This window comes from Pelecanus crispus, chromosome 6 (genome assembly GCF_030463565.1).
Source record: "Pelecanus crispus isolate bPelCri1 chromosome 6, bPelCri1.pri, whole genome shotgun sequence".
Lineage (NCBI taxonomy): Eukaryota > Metazoa > Chordata > Aves > Pelecaniformes > Pelecanidae > Pelecanus > Pelecanus crispus.
The window spans coordinates 2,538,634-2,557,738 of record NC_134648.1 but is presented as its reverse complement, the minus strand read 5'-3'; the positions used below and the strand labels follow the sequence as shown (position 1 = coordinate 2,557,738).

Sequence of the window (19,105 nt, the reverse complement as noted above, 5' to 3'; positions counted from 1 at the left end):
GGGTCCCCAAACCCATCCCCGGGTGCAGCAGCTCCCCCGTGCCATCCCCACCGGGGCTGGGGGGGATGCAGGTCCCCCCCCATGTCCCCCATGGCAGGGAAGCCACGGCTGGTGGGGAGGGCGTAAAATGGGGCTACCGGGGCCTGGGAGGGTCCTGGTTTCCCCCCCCCCCGCCACCCCCCACAGAAGGGGGGGAACACCCCGACCCCTGCACTGAGCTCAGAATCTGGCGCAGCTGCCCGTTCACTCTGGCCCCTACTGATGGCACCACTGGCTCCTTGGGCCCCCCCTGCCCCCCCCCAAGGGCCGTGTGGCGCGGGCGGGGCGGGGGCGCTGGAGAAAGGCTTTTATTCGTTCATACAAGAATAGATCTTCTGCAATAAATACCCCAATAAATAACATCTCCAATAAATAAACACTCATAGACGCACCGGGACAGCGGCCCTGGGGCCCCGCCTCCCGCCCCGCCCACCGCAGCCCAAAGCCACGCCCTCCCCAAGGGGGGGGCGCTGTGGGTTGCTAGGCAACCGTGGGAGGGGCGGGGCTTGGGCAAAAGGGGGCGGAGCCTGCTGTAGGGAGGAGGCGGGGCTTTTGCTACACAGGCTGGTGGGCGGGGCTTATTGCCGTCCGGGGAGGGGCGGAGCCTAGCGCTCTTGGGGGCGGGGCTTGCTGCGGGGAGGGGCGGGGCTTATTCCTATGCGCTGGGGGATTGGTCCTTTCAGGGGGTGGGCGGGGCTTGCAGCCGCTCTGGAGCCCCTGGGGGGCGGGGCTTATTGCCGCCGTGGGGCAGGGGGAGGAGACTGCCGCCCTCCCCAGCCCCACGGCTGTGGGGAGGGTCCCGAGGGGACCCGCGCACGCTGGTGGGGTGGGCACGGCGCGGCCGTGGGGACACCGTGCTGGCACCACCCCCTGCCTCGAGGCACAGGCGGTGGGGACGTGAGGTGGCCGTGGTGGCACTTGGGGGTCAGGAGCCCCGTCCCTTCAGGCTCTGTGATGATGGTGGGGCTGTGGGGTGGCCATGGTGGCACTTTGGGGTCAGGAACCCCATTTCCCAAGGGACACTGGTGATGGAGGGGGAACATGGGTGGCTTTGGTGGCACTTGGGGTCAAGATCCCTGTCCCTTAAGGCACTGTGATGATGGTGGGGACGTGAGGTGGCTTTGGTGGCACTTTGGGGTCAGGATCCCCATTTCTCAAGGGACACTGGTGATGGAGAGGGGACATGGATGGCTTTGGTGGCACTTGGGGTCAAGATCCCTGTCCCTTAAGGCACTGTGATGATGGTGGGGACGTGAGGTGGCTTTGGTGGCACTTTGGGGTCAAGATCCCTGTCCCTTAAGGCACTGTGATGATGGTGGGGCTGTGGGGTGGCCATGGTGGCACTTTGGGGTCAGGAACCCCATTTCCCAAGGGACACTGGTGATGGAGGGGGGACATGGGTGGCTTTGGTGGCACTTGGGGTCAAGATCCCTGTCCCTTAAGGCACTGTGATGATGGTGGGGACATGGATGGCTTTGGTGTCACTTTGGGGTCAGGATCCCCATTTCTCAAGGGACACTGGTGATGGAGAGGGGACATGGATGGCTTTGGTGGCACTTGGGGTCAAGATCCCTGTCCCTTAAGGCACTGTGATGATGGTGGGGACGTGAGGTGGCTTTGGTGGCACTTTGGGGTCAAGATCCCTGTCCCTTAAGGCACTGTGATGATGGTGGGGCTGTGGGGTGGCCATGGTGGCACTTTGGGGTCAGGAACCCCATTTCTCAAGGGACACTGGTGATGGAGGGGGGACATGGGTGGCTTTGGTGGCACTTGGGGTCAAGATCCCTGTCCCTTAAGGCACTGTGATGATGGTGGGGCTGTGGGGTGGCCATGGTGGCACTTTGGGGTCAGGTTCCCCATCTCTTAAGGCACTGTGATGATGGTGGGGCTGTGGGGTGGCCATGGTGTCACTTTGGGGTCAGGAGCCCCGTCCCTTAAGGCACAGCATGGTGACAGTGGGGATGTGGGGTGGCCATGGCAGCACTTTGGGGTCAGGAACCCCATTTCCCAAGGGACACTGGTGATGGAGGGGGGACATGGGTGGCTTTGGTGGCACTTGGGGTCAAGATCCCTGTCCCTTAAGGCACTGTGATGATGGTGGGGACGTGAGGTGGCCATGGTGGTACTTTGGGGTCAGGATCCCTGTCCCTTAAGGCACTGTGATGATGGTGGGGCTGTGGGGTGGCCATGGTGGCACTTTGGGGTCAGGAACCCCATTTCTCAAGGGACACTGGTGATGGAGAGGGGACATGGGTGGCTTTGGTGGCACTTGGGGTCAAGATCCCTGTCCCTTAAGGCACTGTGATGATGGTGGGGACGTGAGGTGGCTTTGGTGGCACTTTGGGGTCAGGAGCCCCATTTCTCAAGGCACAGTGAGGTGATGATGGGGATGCAGGGTGGCCGTGGTGGCACTTCAGGGTCAGGATCCCCATTTCTCAAGGCACAGTGTGGTGACGGAGAGGGGACACGGGTGGCTGTGGTGGCACTTGGGGGTCAGGAGCCCCATCCTGCAAGGCACAGCGATGGGGACGTGCGGTGGCCCCTCGGGGTCAGGAGCCCCATCCCCACCCCAGCGAGGCGGGTTGGGGGGGGGGGGGGGCCATCGGGGCGGGGGGCTCAGAAGCCCCTCGCCTCCAGGCGCAGCGTGACCACGGCGGGCGGCACCTTCTTCTTGAGGCGGTTGAAGTCCTTGGCCGAGCGCCACAGCCAGGTCTGCAGCTCCTTCAGCAGCCAGAAATCATCCATTTTCTTGAGGAAGTCATTGGGAGCCACGGGGGTACCGGGAGGCGCGGGGGGCCCGGCTGGCCCGGCGGGCAGCGGGTAACCCAAGGAGGACATGACGCCGGCGATGCTGAGCACCAACCCTTGCAGGCTGGAGCAGAAATGGCCGAGGCGATGGCGTAGCTCGGCGGTGCCCGCCTGCCCGTCCAGCGCCCGCAGGTAGCAGAGCAGCCGGCTGTACGCGCGGTAGTTGGCGGCCAGGCGGGCGTTGTCGGTCAAGCCCCGCCACAGGTCCAAGTCCACCGTGGCGCTGGGCACCCGCTCGGCGCGCGCCAGCCGCGGGGGGTTGAAGTCGGGCTCATTGAAGGGGGGGCCCAGGTAGTTCAGCTGCAAGGGAATCGGGCTGTCAGGCATCGGGGGGGTGCCGCGGGGGACGCTGAGGACCCCCTTGTCGCCGGTCTCCCTCCCACCGTGTCCCCAGTCTCCATGTCCCCCTCGTCCCAGGACTCTCTGTCCCCTTGCCCATCACATCCCGCTTCCCATCAGGTCCCCGCTCTCCGTGGCTCCCAGGTCTCCGTGCCCCGCTGCCCACCGTGGCCCCAGTCTCCATGTCCCCCTGCACACCATGTCCCAGGTCTCCATGTCCCCCCCCGCCTACAATGTCCCCAGTCTCCATGTCCCCAACATCCCAGGTCTCCATGTCCCCCTGCACACCACATCCCCCTGCTCGTCATGTCCCCCCTTCCCATCATGTCCCAGGTCTCCATGTCCCCCCCCTGCCTACAATGTCCCCAGTCTCCATGTCCCCAACATCCCAGGTCTCCATGTCCCCCTGCTCACCATGGCCCCAGTCTCCATGTCCCCAACATCCCAGGTCTCCATGTCCCCCTGCACACCACATCCCCCTGCTCGTCATGTCCCCCCTTCCCATCATGTCCCAGGTCTCCATGTCCCCCCCCCACCTACAACGTCCCCAGTCTCCATGTCCCCAACATCCCAGGTCTCCATGTCCCCCTGCTCACCATGGCCCCAGTCTCCATGTCCCCAACATCCCAGGTCTCCATGTCCCCCTGCACACCATGGCCCCAGTCTCCATGTCCCCAACATCCCAGGTCTCCATGTCCCCCTGCACACCATGTCCCCCTGCTCATCATGTCCCAGGTCTCCGTGCCCCGCTGCTCACCGTGGCCCCAGTCTCCATGTCCCCAACATCCCAGGTCTCCATGTCCCCCTGCACACCACGTCCCCCTGCTCGTCATGTCCCCCCTTCCCATCATGTCCCAGGTCTCCATGCCCCCCCTGCCTACAATGTCCCCAGTCTCCATGTCCCCAACATCCCAGGTCTCCATGTCCCCCAGCTGGACGTGCCCACCACGTCCCCTTCCCTTTCATGTCCCTGGTCTCCATGCCCACCATGTCCCCGGTCTCCATGTCCCCCTGCCCACGTCCCATGTCCCCCAGGAGGACATGCCCACCATGTCCCTGGTCTCCATGTCACCCTGGCCACATCCCATGTCCCCCAAGTGGAAGTGCCCACCATGTCCCTGGTCCCATGTCCCCCAGGAGGACACTCCCACCATGTCTCTGGTCTCCATGTCCCCCTGCCCACATCCCATCTCCCCCTGCCCAGGTCCCATGTCCCCCAGGAGGACATGCCCACCGTGTCCCACATCCCATGTCCCCCAGAAGGACGTGCCCAGCATGTCCCCAGTCTCCATGTCCCCCTGCCCATGTGCCCCACAAGGACGTGCCCACCATGTCCCCAGTGTCCCACCCACCCATGTCCCCAGCCTCCAGGTCCCTCTCCCCATCGCGCCCCCGGTCTCCCCACCCCGCTCACCGTGCCCACAGACCTGCAGGCACCCACCGGTGGGGTCGAGCCCCACCTGCACCCAGCCCCACGGCACTGCCACCCTCGTCACCCACCAGCCGGCAGCACCGGGGGCACGTCAGGGCAGAGATGGGGAACCGGTGAGCCGGTGCCGCCGGCGGGCAGGGAGAGGCGGCTGCCTGCACCCCTGCCTGCACCCTGTGCCGGAGGGCGCGGGGCGGCTCCCGGGCCTCAGCCGATGAGACATTTCCTTGGCCGCCGGCACGGGTGCAGCCGGGCACGGCTGGGGAGACCCACGGCCCCCGGGAAGGTGGGCAGCACCGGCACCGCTGGCACCGGCCAAGGGCACGTGGGTGCCAACATGGCACCTGCAGCTACAGGGCGTGCTACGGCACACGTGTGGCCGGGGAGTCATGGGCAGGGAGACCTGGCAAGGATGCGCCTTGCGTGTGCACATGCACACGTGCGTGCAGGCATGCGTGTGTGTGTGTGTGTAGGAACAGTGACGCACATACCTGCGTGTATGTGCAGGCACACAGATGCGCACGCACGTGCAGGGACACGCGTACACATGTACGTGCAGGCACACAGAGGCACACGCACATATGTACGTGCAAGCACACAGATACACACGCACACACGCATGTGCAGGCATACAGATGCACACACATGCACGTGCAGGCACACACATGCACATGTATACATGCATGTGCAGGCACACAGATGCACACATGCATGTGCAGGCACACACATGTATATGCCTGCACATATGCAGATGCACACATGTATGTGCAGGCACACCCGTATGTGCAAACACATAGATGCACAGCACACATGTATGTGAAGGCACACATGCACACACACGTATGTGCAGACACACATGTATGTGCAAGCACACAGACGCAAATGCACACAGGTGCACACGCACACATGTATGTGCAGGCACACAGATGCACAGACACATATGCATGTGTAGGCACAGATGCACATGCACACATGTACATGCAGGCACACATGCATGTGCAGGCACACAGGTGTACAGGCACACATGCATGCAGGCACTCCAATGCACACACGCACGTGCTGGCATGCGCACCTGCAGCCACACTGATGCACAAGCACACACATATGTGCAGGCACACACGGGCAGGCACACCGATGCACATGCACAAAGGTGTGCAGGCACACGTGTGCAGCCGCACCAATGTACACACACGCGTATGTGCATGCAGACACACAAAGGTGTGCAGGTGTGCACGCATGCAGGCACACTGATGCACAAGTATACACACACACATGTGCAGGCACATGTATGCAGGCACGCTAATGCACGCACATGTGTACGCACAGGCAGCCACGCTGACGCACACCCACGCACATATGTGTAGCCGCATGCAGGCAGCCCCACCGACGCACGCACACACGCGTGTGCAGGCACGCAGGCGCGCTCCCACACGCGTGCATAACCCCACACATGCACATCCCCCCACGCGTGTGCCCACCCTCACCCTACCCGCCGCCGCAACGGGGCAGCCGCTCCCCTCCCCACGGGCACGGCCCCCCGCCGCCCAGGAGCGGGTGGGCGCAGGACCCCGGTGGGGTGCACCCGCTCCGGGGAACCCCAAGTCTCCCAGGGGAACTGGACACGGGAAGGATGAACGGGGCAGGGGTACGGCACGGGTGAGCCCCTACTCACGTAGGTGCCGGCGAGGGTGCGGAGCTGGTGCTCCAGGTAGCGGGTCAGGTCGTACGTCTTCTGGATGGACTGGCCGGCGCCCAGCTCCTCCGTGCAGTTCAGGGCGGGCAGCGCCGGCAGGTTGCAGAGCGCGGCGCACAAGAAGGTGAAGATCCCCCAAGAGTCTCCTGCGGGGAGACGGCGCCTCAGGGAGGGGGCACAAGTTTGGCGGGGGGTCCCCTTCTCCCACCCTCCGTGGGCCTGGGGTGCCAGGGACGCGCCGGCTGCGGGCAGGACCCCCCGGCACCACCGGTCGCTCTGCCCTTCGGCGCGGCACGGCTGAGCCCGGCAAAACCCCCACCCTGCGGGGCAACCCACCTGCAAGTGGGGAAACTGAGGCACGGAAAGGCGAGGCGTCGCCGGTCGAGGGGCGCCCACGCCTGCGACAGCTCAGCACCCACCCTGGCACAGGGCACCTCATGCCGCGGCATGGCCAAGAGCAGTGCCGGCAGCCCAGAGCGACGGTGCCGGCACAGCTGGTGCAGCGGGGACCCCCGCCGTGCCGCGCTGACCCCGCCAGCGCCGCCGAAAGCCGGGCTCCCCTCGGCGTGCTCCCGCCCGCGGGCTGCAGCAACAATCCTTTATATGGTCTGGAGCGAGCGCGGCTCGCCGCGCTCCCGCCGGGACGGCACGGCCGGGTTATATTTGGGCACGGCAACTCACCCACCAGCGCTGCCGCAGCGGGCCGGGCATCCCGCGGGGCTGCCGGCAGCAGGGACCCCCCGACCAAGGGGCCCCAGGGAAGGGGAGATTTGGGACAAGGGACCCCCCCAGGGGTGGCCGGGGCATGGGGTGACCTTTGCCGAGGTTGCCGGAAAGCGCCGGCCGGCTCCCCGTCATCGCTCCTGACGTCAGGGCGGCCTTAACGAGCTCCGGCCTCGTTAGCCGGCGGTTGTGCAAAGGTCACGGCCCGTGGTCGGGATGCTCCCGGCCAACTGGCACCTCTCGGCAGGCCGGAGCCGGGCTTCCCGGCAACTCCTCCGCCGGGAAGACCCACCGCCGGCACAGCTCATCACCGCAGGGTTCGGCGGGGTTCCCGGCGTGGGCAGCACCCGCCGTGGCCCCCCCAAGAGCGGCGAGGCCGGCGGGAGCCCCGTGGTGCCCTCGCGCGTCACCGTTCCCCGTCACGAGCCGCCGGGAGGTTTCGGAAAGCCGGGAGCAGCCAAACCCCGGTGACGCACGAGGGTCCTCGGGGACACCCTGACTCCGGCTGTGCCAGCCCTGCCGCGGTGGGTACCCGGCAGCCCCCAAGGCGGGGAGAGACCCGGCTCCCAGCAGCGTACGGGTGTGCAACTCCCTGCGGGCGTGCAACACACCGCTCATGCCAGCGATGCGCCCCGTGGGCGCGCAACACACGGCGCGGTTCGTCACGCGAGCACGTGAAACGCCACGCGCACGTGTGACGGACCCCGCGGGCGTGAGACGCCGCGCGTACGACGTGCTGCACACGGCTGTAACGCACCATGCATGTGTGCGACACGCCGTGAGGGTACGTGGTGCGCCGTACAGGCGTGCAGTGCGCCGTGCAGGACCGTCACGTACCGCGCAGGCACGTGACACGCCGTGCACGCGTGGGATACACCACGCGAGCGTGTGGATGCACGCTGCGCAGGCGTGTGACACGCAGTGCATGTGCGATGCACCGCAAAGGTGTGTGACGCGCCGTGCATGCGTGACACACCACGTAAGCGTGCGACACGCCATGCAGGCATGACACACCGTACAAATGTGCAACAGGCTGTGCACGCATGACGCACTGTACAAGTGTGCGATGCACCGTGCACGCATCACGCACCATACAAGTGTGCAACACACCATGCATGACACACCATACAAGTTTGTGACACGCCGTGCACACATGACACACCCTACAACACACTGTGCATGCATGACACAGCATACAAGTGTGAGACACGCCGTGCATGCGTGACACACCATACAAGTGTGTGATGCACCATGCATGACGCACACCATACAAGTTTGTGACACGCCACGCACGCGTGACACACCATACAAGTTTGCGACAAGCTGTGCACGCATGATGCACCATACAAGTGTGCAACATGCCGTGCATGACACACCATACAAGTTTGCGACGCTGTGCACGCGTGACGCACTGTACAAGTGTGTGACGCGCCACACATGATGCACACCATACAAGTTTGCGGCACGCCATGCACGCGTGACACCCTGTACAAGTGTGCGACAATCTGTGCATGCATGATGCACCGCACAAGCGTGTGACACACCGTGCATGACACACCATACAAGTGTGTGACACGCCATGCACACATGATGCACCGCACAAGCGTGCGACACACCATGCATCATGCACTGTACAAGCGTGCGACACACCATGCATCATGCACTGCACAAGCGTGTGACACACCGTGCATGACACACCATACAAGTGTGCGACACGCCATGCACACATGATGCACCGCACAAGCGTGCGACACACCATGCATCATGCACTGTACAAGCGTGCGACACACCGTGCATGACACACCATACAAGTGTGCGACGCGCTGTGCATGAGGCACCATACAAGCATGCGACACGCCGTGCATGATGCACACCATACAAGTTTGCGGCACGCCATGCACGCGTGACACCCCATACAAGTGTGCAACAATCCGTGCACGCATGATGCACCGTACAAGTGTGCGGCGCGGCCTGGGCGCGTGACGCACCGCGAAGGCGCGTGACACGCTGCGCCCACGTGTGACACACACGGCGCATGCCGGCGCACGCACACCGCCGACTTATCTCGAGCCCAGGCGCCCCGACACGCGGCCGTGCCCCGCGGTGGGCACGTGCAGCCGCTTGCCCGTGGCGTGCCGGCGCGGCCCGGTGCGTGGAGCGTGCCACCGTCCTGCCTCGCGTGCGTGCAAGCGTGCGTGGGACGGGCGGCGGGGTGGGGGGGGACCCGCCACGGTGACTCACCCGCCCCCGGGTGTTTGCTTTGGCCGAGCCCCGGCACGCTGGGCTGGCCGGACCCTCGCCCGCCGCCGCCACCGGCTCGAGTTTCCAGCGCGGGATTTACACCAGCCCCGGCCTTGCCGCGGCCAAACCAAACACAGCCGGGGGAGCCGGGCTGGGGGGCCGGGGTTGGCAGGGCCGCGGTGGGGACGGAGCCGCCGGCAGCTCCCGGGCAGGTGGCCGGGACACGGGTGGAGGAGCGTGAGGATGAGGAGGAGGGAGGAAGGGGATGCGGAGGTGGATAGCCGAAGGCCAGGAGGCGGCGGGATGCACGGCCATGGTGGTGGCGTAACGGTGGCCATGGCACCGCAGTGGCGGCGGCACAGTGGCGATGGTGGCCGTGGCACAGCGGTGACGGTGGCCACGGCATGGCAGCGGCACAGACACGGTCACGGCATGGTGGCGGCCACGGCACAGACACGGCCATGGCACAGCAATGCGAGTGGCACGGCGGTGGCCGTGGCACAGATACGTCTGTGTGGGTGGCACAGCGGTGACGGTGGCCATGGCACAGCGGTGGTGGCCCAGCCATGCCATGTACCCCACGGAACAGCTGCTCTCCCTCGCCCACCCCGGTCACAGCGGCTCGGCACCAGGTAGAAAATGTCTGGGCACCGGCACAGACAATGGCGGCGGCGGCAGCGGCGGCGGTGGGGAGGAGGGAGGCGCGGGGCCGGCACAGCTGGATCCCGGTGACGTCGGAGAGGAAGAGCCCGAGGGTTTCAAAACCGGCCCTGGAGCCCGGCCAGGATGCTCCCAGCCCACGTAAGCAGCTCCCGGCGTGGCTGCCCGGGGGTCACTCGCTCAGCCCTGGGGGCAACCGGGGCAACCGGGGGCATGGGACCGGGCACCCCATGGCTCCGTCAGGCAGTGCCGGCAGCGCGCCCGGGGCACCCATGCTGCTGAGGCCGAGGGGCTGCGGCGGGCGGCAGGAGGCACCGGCGGTGCCGCGGGCATCCCTCGCGCACGTGGCGGCAGGGACGTTGGCTCGGCCGCCTTCGGTGGGATGCGCGCGGAGCCGCGGGCGCGCCGGCGGGACCCCTGCCCTCCCGCCGGCCACCCACCCCCGCGGCCGACGCTGGCCAGACCTCCCGGCGAGCGGCCGAGGCGGGAGCGCAGCCACGGTGCCGGGTGAGCTGTTCCCCGGGCATGCTGTGGGCAGAGCCGCCGAGGTCAGGAGCGACCACAAAAGCCGCCCAGAGCCCTTTTCCCGAAACCCTCGTTGCAAAAGCGGCGCCCGGGGCGGGGGCGGCAGCCGGGAAGGGGGGACCCTCGCTCCGGAGCTGCCGGGCAGCGCTCAGAGCCAAGCCGGCCCCCAGCACCGCGGCGGGAGCTGCCGTATCTGATGGGCCGGTGTCCAGCGGCGAGCAGAGCCCCATCCCGCCCCGCGGCCCCATCCCCGGCCCGGGAGGTCCCGCGGCGAGCAGGCACGAACGCGGCCTTGAGGACAAAGTCGCCCTGCCTGCGGGCAAGGCAGGGAGCAGGCAACGGGGCAGCGGCCACCTTCCCGGCTAGGGCTGCCGGCCACCCCGACCGGCACCGCTTAACCCTTCCCCGCGCGCCGTCACGGGGCGGTTTCGCTGCCCAAAGCGGCAGCCAGCCTCTGCCCGCCGCTCCGTGGGTCTTGGAGCGGGCGATGCTCAAGGGTGCAAGGACAGACACCTCGGTGTCCCCATGCCGCTGGCATTTAACCCCGCCGTGGCTGGGGAGGTGAGGCCGTGGCGCCCGGCCGGCCGGCGCAGCAGCAGCAGCGCGGTGGAGCCGGGACGGTGGAGACGTGAGGATGCTTGTGCTCTCCACGCGCCCTGCGCCCGGACGTCGGTGATCACGGCGGTCCCCGAGCTCGGATGGCACGGACACGTCCATCCTCGGATGGCAAGGACACGTCCTTGCTCTCCAACAGGGGCCACGGCCACTGTCGCGGGGTCCCCATCCCATCCCATCCCATCCCATGGGATACCACCTGCCTGCTCCCAGCCCACACCTCCGTCCTACCCCGAGCTCTCCGGGAGCCACCAAAACCCACCAGCCCTGCCTGCAGCCCCTGCCTCGCCCCTGCCTGCAGCTCCCGGCGCCCACCGGGCCCCCGCCGAATTCCCTGTCCCCGCACGGCTCCCGCCGAGCGAAGCCGCCGGCGGGTGAGCGGGTGGGGTGAGCACGGCCCCGCGTCCCCCCCGCGCCGGCCGTGCCTGCGCTCGCAGCACTGAGTGTTTACATCCTGTCTCCTCCGTCTGTTTATAAATGCGGCCGCGCACGGGAGACTCCAGCGAGGCCGTAATTAGCTGGGCCTGGATTTCCCATCCGGCTCCAGCCAGCGGCACGATGGAAACACCCCCGCCGGCGAGGGGGGCGCAGGCCCCTAATCCCAACCAGATCCCACCGCCCCGCACGCACAGCCGGCCTGGCACGGGCACGGCACCCACCGCCGCCGGCACCCGCGAGCCATGCGAGGCACCCCGGCCGCCTTCCCGGCGCGGGTCACGGAGCCGCGCAGCCCCCCGGACCCGCGGGCTGCCCATCGCCAGCCGCCCCGGCACCGCCTTCGGGTGCTTCGCCGGTGCGGCCACGGCGAGCCCAGCACCAGAGCCGGGCCGTCCCCTCTCCGGCGGCGCGTGGGATCCCCGGTGCCAGCGCACGTGGCGCTACGGAGCCCTGCGTGGCACATCCCTCCCCATCCCCTGGCACTCCCGGATCCGCCGGCATCTCCCAGCCGGCGGCCACCACCGTGCCACGGGGACCTTGCCGGGCTAGCGTGGGGCCGGCAGCTCTGTGTGGCCGTGCCCGCTGGCGACGGCCAAGCCCTGACGCCCCGCGCCGGCCCCACGTCCCCCAGCACCCTGGCAAAGCCCAGGACACCTCCGTCACCCACAGGCCACGGCACCGCCGGGCCGGCGCTTTGCCGGCGCAAGCCAGGACGGCTGCCGCCCAGATGTCCCGTCTGCGCCGGGGCGAGCGCATCCCCGTGTGCTTTGCCGGGCGCCCTGTGCCGGGCAGCGGGGTGCCAGCCCCCACGGCACGGCGGGGGACGGGTGCTGCGCCGGCGGCCAGGCAGGTAGGAGCGGGGCAGGGGTGTGTGGGGGGGTGATTTATGGAGCTCCGTGCCACTTAGCAGGGCATAAATCTTCCCCCCAGCCCGGCCCTGTAAGCAGAGCCCTCCGCATTTCCCTTCGGAGGCTGCTCGCGGGCTGCGCCTAATGCAGCCCAGATGTGCGCCGCCACCGTGCCCTCGCGCAGCCTGCTAAATAGGCGCGGCGACACCGGTGCTGCCGAGCGTCCCCGAGCCCTGCCGCGGCCGAAAGGCTGGGCTGCGGCCGGCCGGGGATGCCCCAAAATGGGGAGCAGGGCCGAGGCGGCCGGGATCTCGCCCCACGGCTCCTCCCGCCGTAGCGGGTTCGGCGTCCCCTTCCCTGCCCATCCCGGTGCCGGCCGCCCGCTGACCGCAGGCCCCGGGGTCCGGCTGTGCCACCGGCGTCCGGTTGTGCCACCGGCTCCCTGGTCACGTCCACCGGCCCCGGCGGCAGGCGGGAAGGGGGAGAGGAAAAGGGCGAGGGAGAGCGATGGAGCCGCTCGGGATCCCGGCCTCGCTTTTCCGGTTCCCCAGCGCTCGCCCCGCTTTGCCCGTCCTGCGTCACACCGGCACCGCGGGAGCCGGAGCCAAACCCAGCGCCGGCCTCGTGCTGCCCCGGCCCCGGTGCCGCCGGGTGGGAGCCCAGGGAGCCTCGCGGCGCCCACAGTTTGACCTTTTAAGGGTGTTTTCCAGCATTTTCCCCGTCCTTTCCAGGCGAGGAGCCCCCCGATCCCTGTGTGCCATGGGGCCGGCCAGGCCCCCAACCGCCCTGGCTCTCCCAGTCCCCGCTCGCGCTGGGGGAACAAAACCATCCCGCAGCCGCAGCCGGAGCCCGGGGGAGGGTCCCCTCCGGAGAGCGACATTTCCCCGGCACCCCAAAATCCCGCTGCCATCTCCCAGAGGAATCTCGCCCGCTCCAGCAAAAGCGTTCCGTGGCAAGCCCCGCAATCCAGCCCCGGGGCAGGAAAAAGAACTCTTCCTGCCCCCCCAAATCCCAGTGACTTTCATTTTTCCTCCCCTCTGTCAGTCCCGGGGTTTAATTCTCCGTGCTCAGCGGCGGTTCCCTCCCTGGTAATCACAAACATGCATGGAAAAGAGGGAAGGAGAGAAAGGAAAAAAAAAAAAAAAAAAAAAAAAAAAAGGCAAAAAAAAAAAAACCCAAAACCCAGAGAGGGGAAAGTCTTAAATCAATCCCAAAGCCAGACAGACGTTTTAATCACATCAAATTAAAATCAGCAGTGGCTCGGAAAGGAAAAACCATGGCAGGCAGAGCGCAGGCAGCCCCCCGCCCCGGCCCCGGCCGGCAGCACCCAGCAGCTCGGTCTTACCTGAGAGCTCCCCAGCAACATTTAGCATAGTCGGGGTGCGGGGTGGGGTTTGGGGGGGACGGAAGGCGCAGAAGGGGGAGGCGAGAGGAGCCCAAAGCGGGGGGGCTTGGCTCTTGCTCCGCGCCCCGAGCGGCCGGCCGAGCCCGCCTGCTCGCCTCTGCCCTGGCTCGCTCCTTCGCTTGCGCTCGCTCGGGGGTTTGGTTGGGGTTTTTTTTTTTTTTTTTTCTTTTTTTTTTTTTTGGCTTTTTTTGTTGTTGTTGTTGTTGGTCCTCTCCCTATTTGTTTTTTGTGTTTGCTTGGGTGTTAGGTTGGAAAATGAAAATGAAAAAATAAAAAAAAAAATAAAGAAGCCGTCCGGGTTGGGTGGGTTTTTTGGGGTGTGAGTGCGTGCACGGTTCGCACCACGCTCCGGCTGCCTCGCTCGCCGCCTTTCCCCCTTCCACCTCCCTTGATTTGCTCTTTTGATTGGTGTCCAGGAATGCAAGAATAAAAAAAAAAAAAAAAAAAAAAACCCGCGAGCTCGCATACACCCTCTCCAAGCTGCTGCCTCCCTTCTTCGCTCTTTTTTTTTTTTTTTTTCCCCTTTTTTTTTTTTTTTTCTTTCCAAATTTCAAGTGTTAAGCAGAACCAGGTTGCTTTCAAGAATGTATTTGATGCGATTGTACACAAGAGCGGGCTCCATTCATTCCCTCCCTCTCCTCCGGCCTTTCCCCCCCCCCTCCCCTCCCCTCCCCTTCCCCATCCCCGGGGTCCCGGCGCCGGGCAGAGCCGGGGCGGCTGGAGCCGAGCCCCGGTGCCCCGGAGAGCGGTGGGGAGGGAGGGGAACGGGGGTCCGCGGGGTGCTGCGGGCCGGGCAGGAGGGGTGCGGGGGTGGGTAGGTGCGGGGGTGTCCCCCCCACTCCCCGATTTCTCCCTCCCTTCGCTTCTCCCCCCCCCCCCCCCCCCCCCCGCCCCCTCCCCAATCCCGGTTCTGGCTCCCGCCCGGCTTTTGTTAGTGGGAGCGGCGGGGCCGGTGCGGGGCCGGTGCGGGGCCGGTGCGGGGGTCTCCTACCTGCTCTCAGCTCCATGCGGGACGGGACGCGGGGCCGGGGCGGTGGGTGCGTGCTTTGGGGAGGGGGGGGGTGTAGGGGGTGTTCCCGGGCGGGCAGGCAGGCAGGCAGGCAGCGGGTCCCGCACACCGCACCGGGACCGCGGCTCCCATTTGCCGGTCGGAGCCCTCTCGCCTCTCCTCCTCCCGACGACGTGCAGAGCCGCCGCCGCCGCACGCCGAGAGCCCGGTCCCCCGGGGAAGCGGGGGGGGGGGGGGGGTCCGGGGAGGGGAGGGGGGGGGGGGAGCGGGGCGAGGTGCGGCGGAGCGGCTCCTCTCGCCGCCCCGCAGCGGGGCCAGGGGGTGTGGGGGGGTTTGGGGGGGGGTGTGGGGGGCGTGGGGTGCCAGCCTGCCCCCCCCCCCCCCCACTTCTCCGTGGGCAGGGGCAGAGGAGCGGTGGAAGCGGGGAGGGGCGGCTGGAGGGCCGGGCCGGTGCGAGGCGGGTGGCGGGACAGACAGACAGACAGACAGACAGGCAGGCAGGCAGGCAGAGGGAGGCTGTCCTCGCCTCTCCTCTGCCGCCGCCAGCCCCCTCCCCTGCCGCTCGGACGGGGGGGTCCCGGGGGGCACCGACACCCACCCCCCCCACACCCCCCCATCCCTCTTTCCCCGCACCCCCGCTCCCGGCTGCGGGGACCGGAGCTTTGGGGACCCGCGGGGACCCGCAGCACCGCGGCCGCTGCCCCGCCGGGACGGCCCCGGGCGGCCGCAGGTGAGCGGCGGGGAGCGGGGACACGAGTGGGGATGGGGGGGGGGGGGAGCGCGGCCGTCGGGGGTCCCGGCCGCCGGAGCCCCTCGGAGCTTCACCCCCCCCCCCCCCCCAAGGTCCCACCAGCTCCGAGCTCCCGCTGCCCGCACCCCCCGACCCCCCACGGCCACGCGTGGGTGGGGAGGGAGCCCGATCCCGCAGACGACCCCCCTCAGTCCCCCTCCCGTGGGGCGCGGGAGCCAGCAGCCCCTTCCATCCCCAATTAACCTCCCCCGTTAGGACGCACCCCGAGCCGGCGGCCCGTGGGGACTTCGGCAACGCCCGCGGCGACCCCCATAACCCACCCGGGGCGAGCGGGGGTGGGTGCCGGGGCGAGGGCAGACCCCCAGGGCCAAGCACAGACCCCCCCCCAGCGGGGGCGATCCCCCAGCCGGACCCCCCGTCCCTTCCCCTCGTGACACACACCCACGAGTGGGTGCTGCCACGGAGGCCAGCGGAGTTTCGCCGCCGCGAGCAGGGGAGGCCGGAGGGGCTCTCTGGGCGGCGAGGGGAACGTCCTCGCCTGCGCTGGCTCCCCCGAAAAAAAGCTTTGTTTAAAACAAAGACGCTGGCCCGGCCGGCGCTGCTCGGGAGCGCCGGGAAGGGCCGGGAGGTAAAAGGCGGATTTGTTTCCATTCCAGCCCCCCGGCCCTGGCCAGGTCTGAACCTTCCCGGCTCCTTTGCCGGCAGCAATCGCCTCCTCCCGGCTTTTTCCAGGGCACGGAGCAAGGGGGTGCCCCAAATCCACGGGGACTCTCCGTGCCGAACCCGCCGTCCCGATAAACCACACGCTGCGGCGGTGCCGGGGCGATTTATTGGTTGGGAGGCGCAGATTTTGGGTGTTGAATGGGCAAGGAAGCACCCAACACACGTGCTCCGGGGCGGCTCTGGATCCCCCTGCTTAAGATGGGGGCTTCTCCCCGCCTTGCTCCGGCCGGGGCGATGCCGCCGCTCGCTCGGCTGCCACACGCCGCGGGGAAGGCGATGCCGAAAGGGTGGGAAGGCGAAGGTTTGCCGGCGCTCGCTCCGGGGGTGCCGCAGCCCCGAGGGTGAGGGCTACGGAGGTGGCGGGACGGAGCTGCCGGAGCTTTCCCGGCGGGAGAGCCGGCGAGAGCGGCTCCACCAAGGGAAGGTGCCTTGGCCCCGGCTCCCCGGCAGCGTGCCGGAGGGGGTCCCCCACCTCCACCCCTGCCCGTACGGCATGGGGCCGGCCTCTCCGCTCCCCCAGCCACGGTGCAGGGTATCTGGTTTCCCCCCTCGAGCAAACAGCCCCCGCCAGCGGCGCGGAGCAGTTGGGAAAAGCCGCCTTTCCCGTTCCCCGGGGGCTGCCGGAGCGGCTGCCAGCCCCGGTGGCGGCGGCAGGGCTGGCGGGGGGTGTCAAGTCCTGCCTGCCGAGGCGGCAGCGGGGCTGCCCCGTCCCCTCCCCAAAAGGCAGCACCGGGGTCGTTTCTGGCGACTTTCCCAGCTCCGGGGCCGCAGGGCTCACGCTGGGCCAACACCTGAGGGAGAAGAGGGGAGGAGGAGGAGGAGGAGGGTAATGCGGCCAGCAGACGTGGCACGAGCCCCCCGATCCGGCAGCGCCGTGGCAGCCCCCTCAAAGAGCCAGCAGCCAGCACAAGACCCCCCACCCGCCTCCCACAGCCGGTTCCTTCCTCCCCACAGCTGCCTCCGGGCTTCCCCAGCCCCCTTCTCCTCCACCGCAGAGCCCCATGCCAGCCGGCGCTGCCGAAACGGAGCCCCTGCCCCGGCACGGCGGTGGCACAAGGCACAGGCAGGGCAGACGCCAGAAAGCCCCAGCCAGGCATCATCATCCTCATCCTCCTCCTCTTCCTCACGACCCTGCTCGCCCAGCCCCGGGCTCCAGCAAGGGCCCGGCGTGGGTGAGGCCGTGCCCTCGGGGAGCGCGTCACCGGCAGCGCCGTGGGCAGCTGACCTCACCTTCGTCCCTCGCCCGGCGCCGCTGCCGGCCCTGCCTCCCACTGCTGACCTTTGCGGCGGGCAGCTCGCCGCCCGCGGCCGCGCCACGGCCCCCCGTCCTCCCTACCTGGCCCCTCCGCGGCCCCCCAGCTCCACATCCAGCACCATCCACGTCACCCCGGGGCTGCGGCAGCGGCCCGGACCCCTGGCAGATGGAGGAAAGAGAGAGAAGAGGGGCTGCTGAGCGCCCCGAGTGCCAGTGCGGACCCAGAAAGCCCCGCACCGGGGAGGGTTTTACCCCCAAAACGCCTGCAGCCCCCTCCGAGCCGTGGGTTGGGGCAGGCAGGGCGCCGTCCTGGCTCCTTGGGGACACCCCTGGGGCGCTGCCAAGGGGATGTCTCCGGGCCACGAAGCAGACATTGGGCCCGGCGGTGGCGGGCGCCTGTCCCCTCCTGCCGGGCAGGGAGCGGGAGCCCAGCTGTGTCCGTCTGTCTCCCCGCGCCGCTGGCTGGGCGAGGGCACCGCGCCATGTGCTCGGGATGCCGTGCCGGGAAGGAAGCCGTGGCTTCACGGGGGAGCGGGCAGCCGCCGGTGCTGGGAGACGGCCTCGAGCCCCGCCAGGTGAGACGGGTCACCCAGGGATGGCAGGGAAGGTGACAGGGATGAGGGTCCCCGACGCCCGACGGGGTGCTGGGAGAGGCGGAGCGGGGGTGGGCTGAGCCTGGGGGGTGCCGGAGCCCCCCGAGGGCTGCCAGGCTCCTGGCCCTGGCCCCGTATCCAGCCTGGTCCCCGGTGCCTCGTCAGCACCGGTTCAGGGCGGCCAGGGGAAGAGGGAGGGGTGCGCGTGGCTTTGGCCACCGCCGAGGTGTGTGTGTCACGACCGCAGCCAGCTGCGTCCTATCCGCAGCCCCATAAAACGCCGAGCCCCGAGGCCAGAGCCCCTCCTGGGGATGCCGGCTCCAGAGGAGCCCGGCTGCTGTTCAAGAGCTGGAACGGACGCTCACACACAATCCCGTCCTCCTCCTCCTCCTCTTGGGAGGAAGGGGCCGGTAGCCAGTGCTCACCCCCGGGGCGGAGGGAGGCAGATCCAGCCGACCCCGGGGGGCCGGACCCCGAGCCCAGGCCAAGGCAGGCTGGGGAGTCCCCCGAGCTCCCTGCCTGCGGCGCGAGCCCAGCCGCACGCACGTGGCTTGGCCCACCGAGCGGCCCCGCAAAGGTCGAAAGTTTGCGTACCTGGAGGGGATGCGCCGCCGAGGGGGCGTCGGGTCCAAAATCCCAGACGTGGGGCATTGGGAGAGGCGCCGAGCGCCAGCAGCACACCTGAGAGGGAAGAGAAGAGGAGGAGGAGAGGCCGTGGTTGCGTGTGGGAGGACGGCGGCCATAGGAAAGGGGCTCCGTGCCCCCCTCCCCGCCTCCCCCCTTGGGTGCCAGCCCCGCTCCGCAGGCTGAGCGCTGGGGCCCCTCGGCTTGGGCTCCGCGGCCACCGAGCCCAGGAGGAGGGACTTGGGCAGCCGCTGATCCTGCTGCGGGCGGGAGGCGGCTGAAGGACCCCGCTGTGAGAGCGCGAGTCAAGTTCCTCGCAGCCAGATCCCCCCGGCCTCCCTCGAGGCCCCAACCTGAGAGCCAGTCGCTCCGGGCCGGCTGCCTGCG

General features: G+C 68.2%; 1 protein-coding gene across 1 annotated transcript; it reads right to left on the bottom strand.

Annotated features, from left to right (window-relative positions):
- Window positions 1-2,655: 2,655 nt before the first annotated feature.
- CLCF1 (cardiotrophin like cytokine factor 1) lies at window positions 2,656-13,731 on the bottom strand. Its single transcript, XM_075713129.1, has 3 exons — window positions 13,704-13,731; window positions 6,288-6,454; window positions 2,656-3,147 (listed from the first exon to the last, which is right to left on the bottom strand). The coding sequence occupies exons 1-3, from the start codon at window positions 13,729-13,731 to the stop codon at window positions 2,656-2,658; spliced, it is 687 nt and encodes a 228-aa protein (XP_075569244.1).
- Window positions 13,732-19,105: the final 5,374 nt, after the last annotated feature.

Bases quoted from the DNA above. Each gene is read 5' to 3' on its own strand.
- CLCF1 (XM_075713129.1), bottom strand. From the start codon at position 13,731: ATGCTAAATGTTGCTGGGGAGCTCTCAG. The intron at 6,455-13,703 runs GTAAGACCGAGC...GTCTCCCCGCAG, and splicing joins TGTTGCTGGGGAGCTCTCAG to GAGACTCTTGGGGGATCTTC. The intron at 3,148-6,287 runs GTGAGTAGGGGC...ATTCCCTTGCAG, and splicing joins GCACCCTCGCCGGCACCTAC to CTGAACTACCTGGGCCCCCC.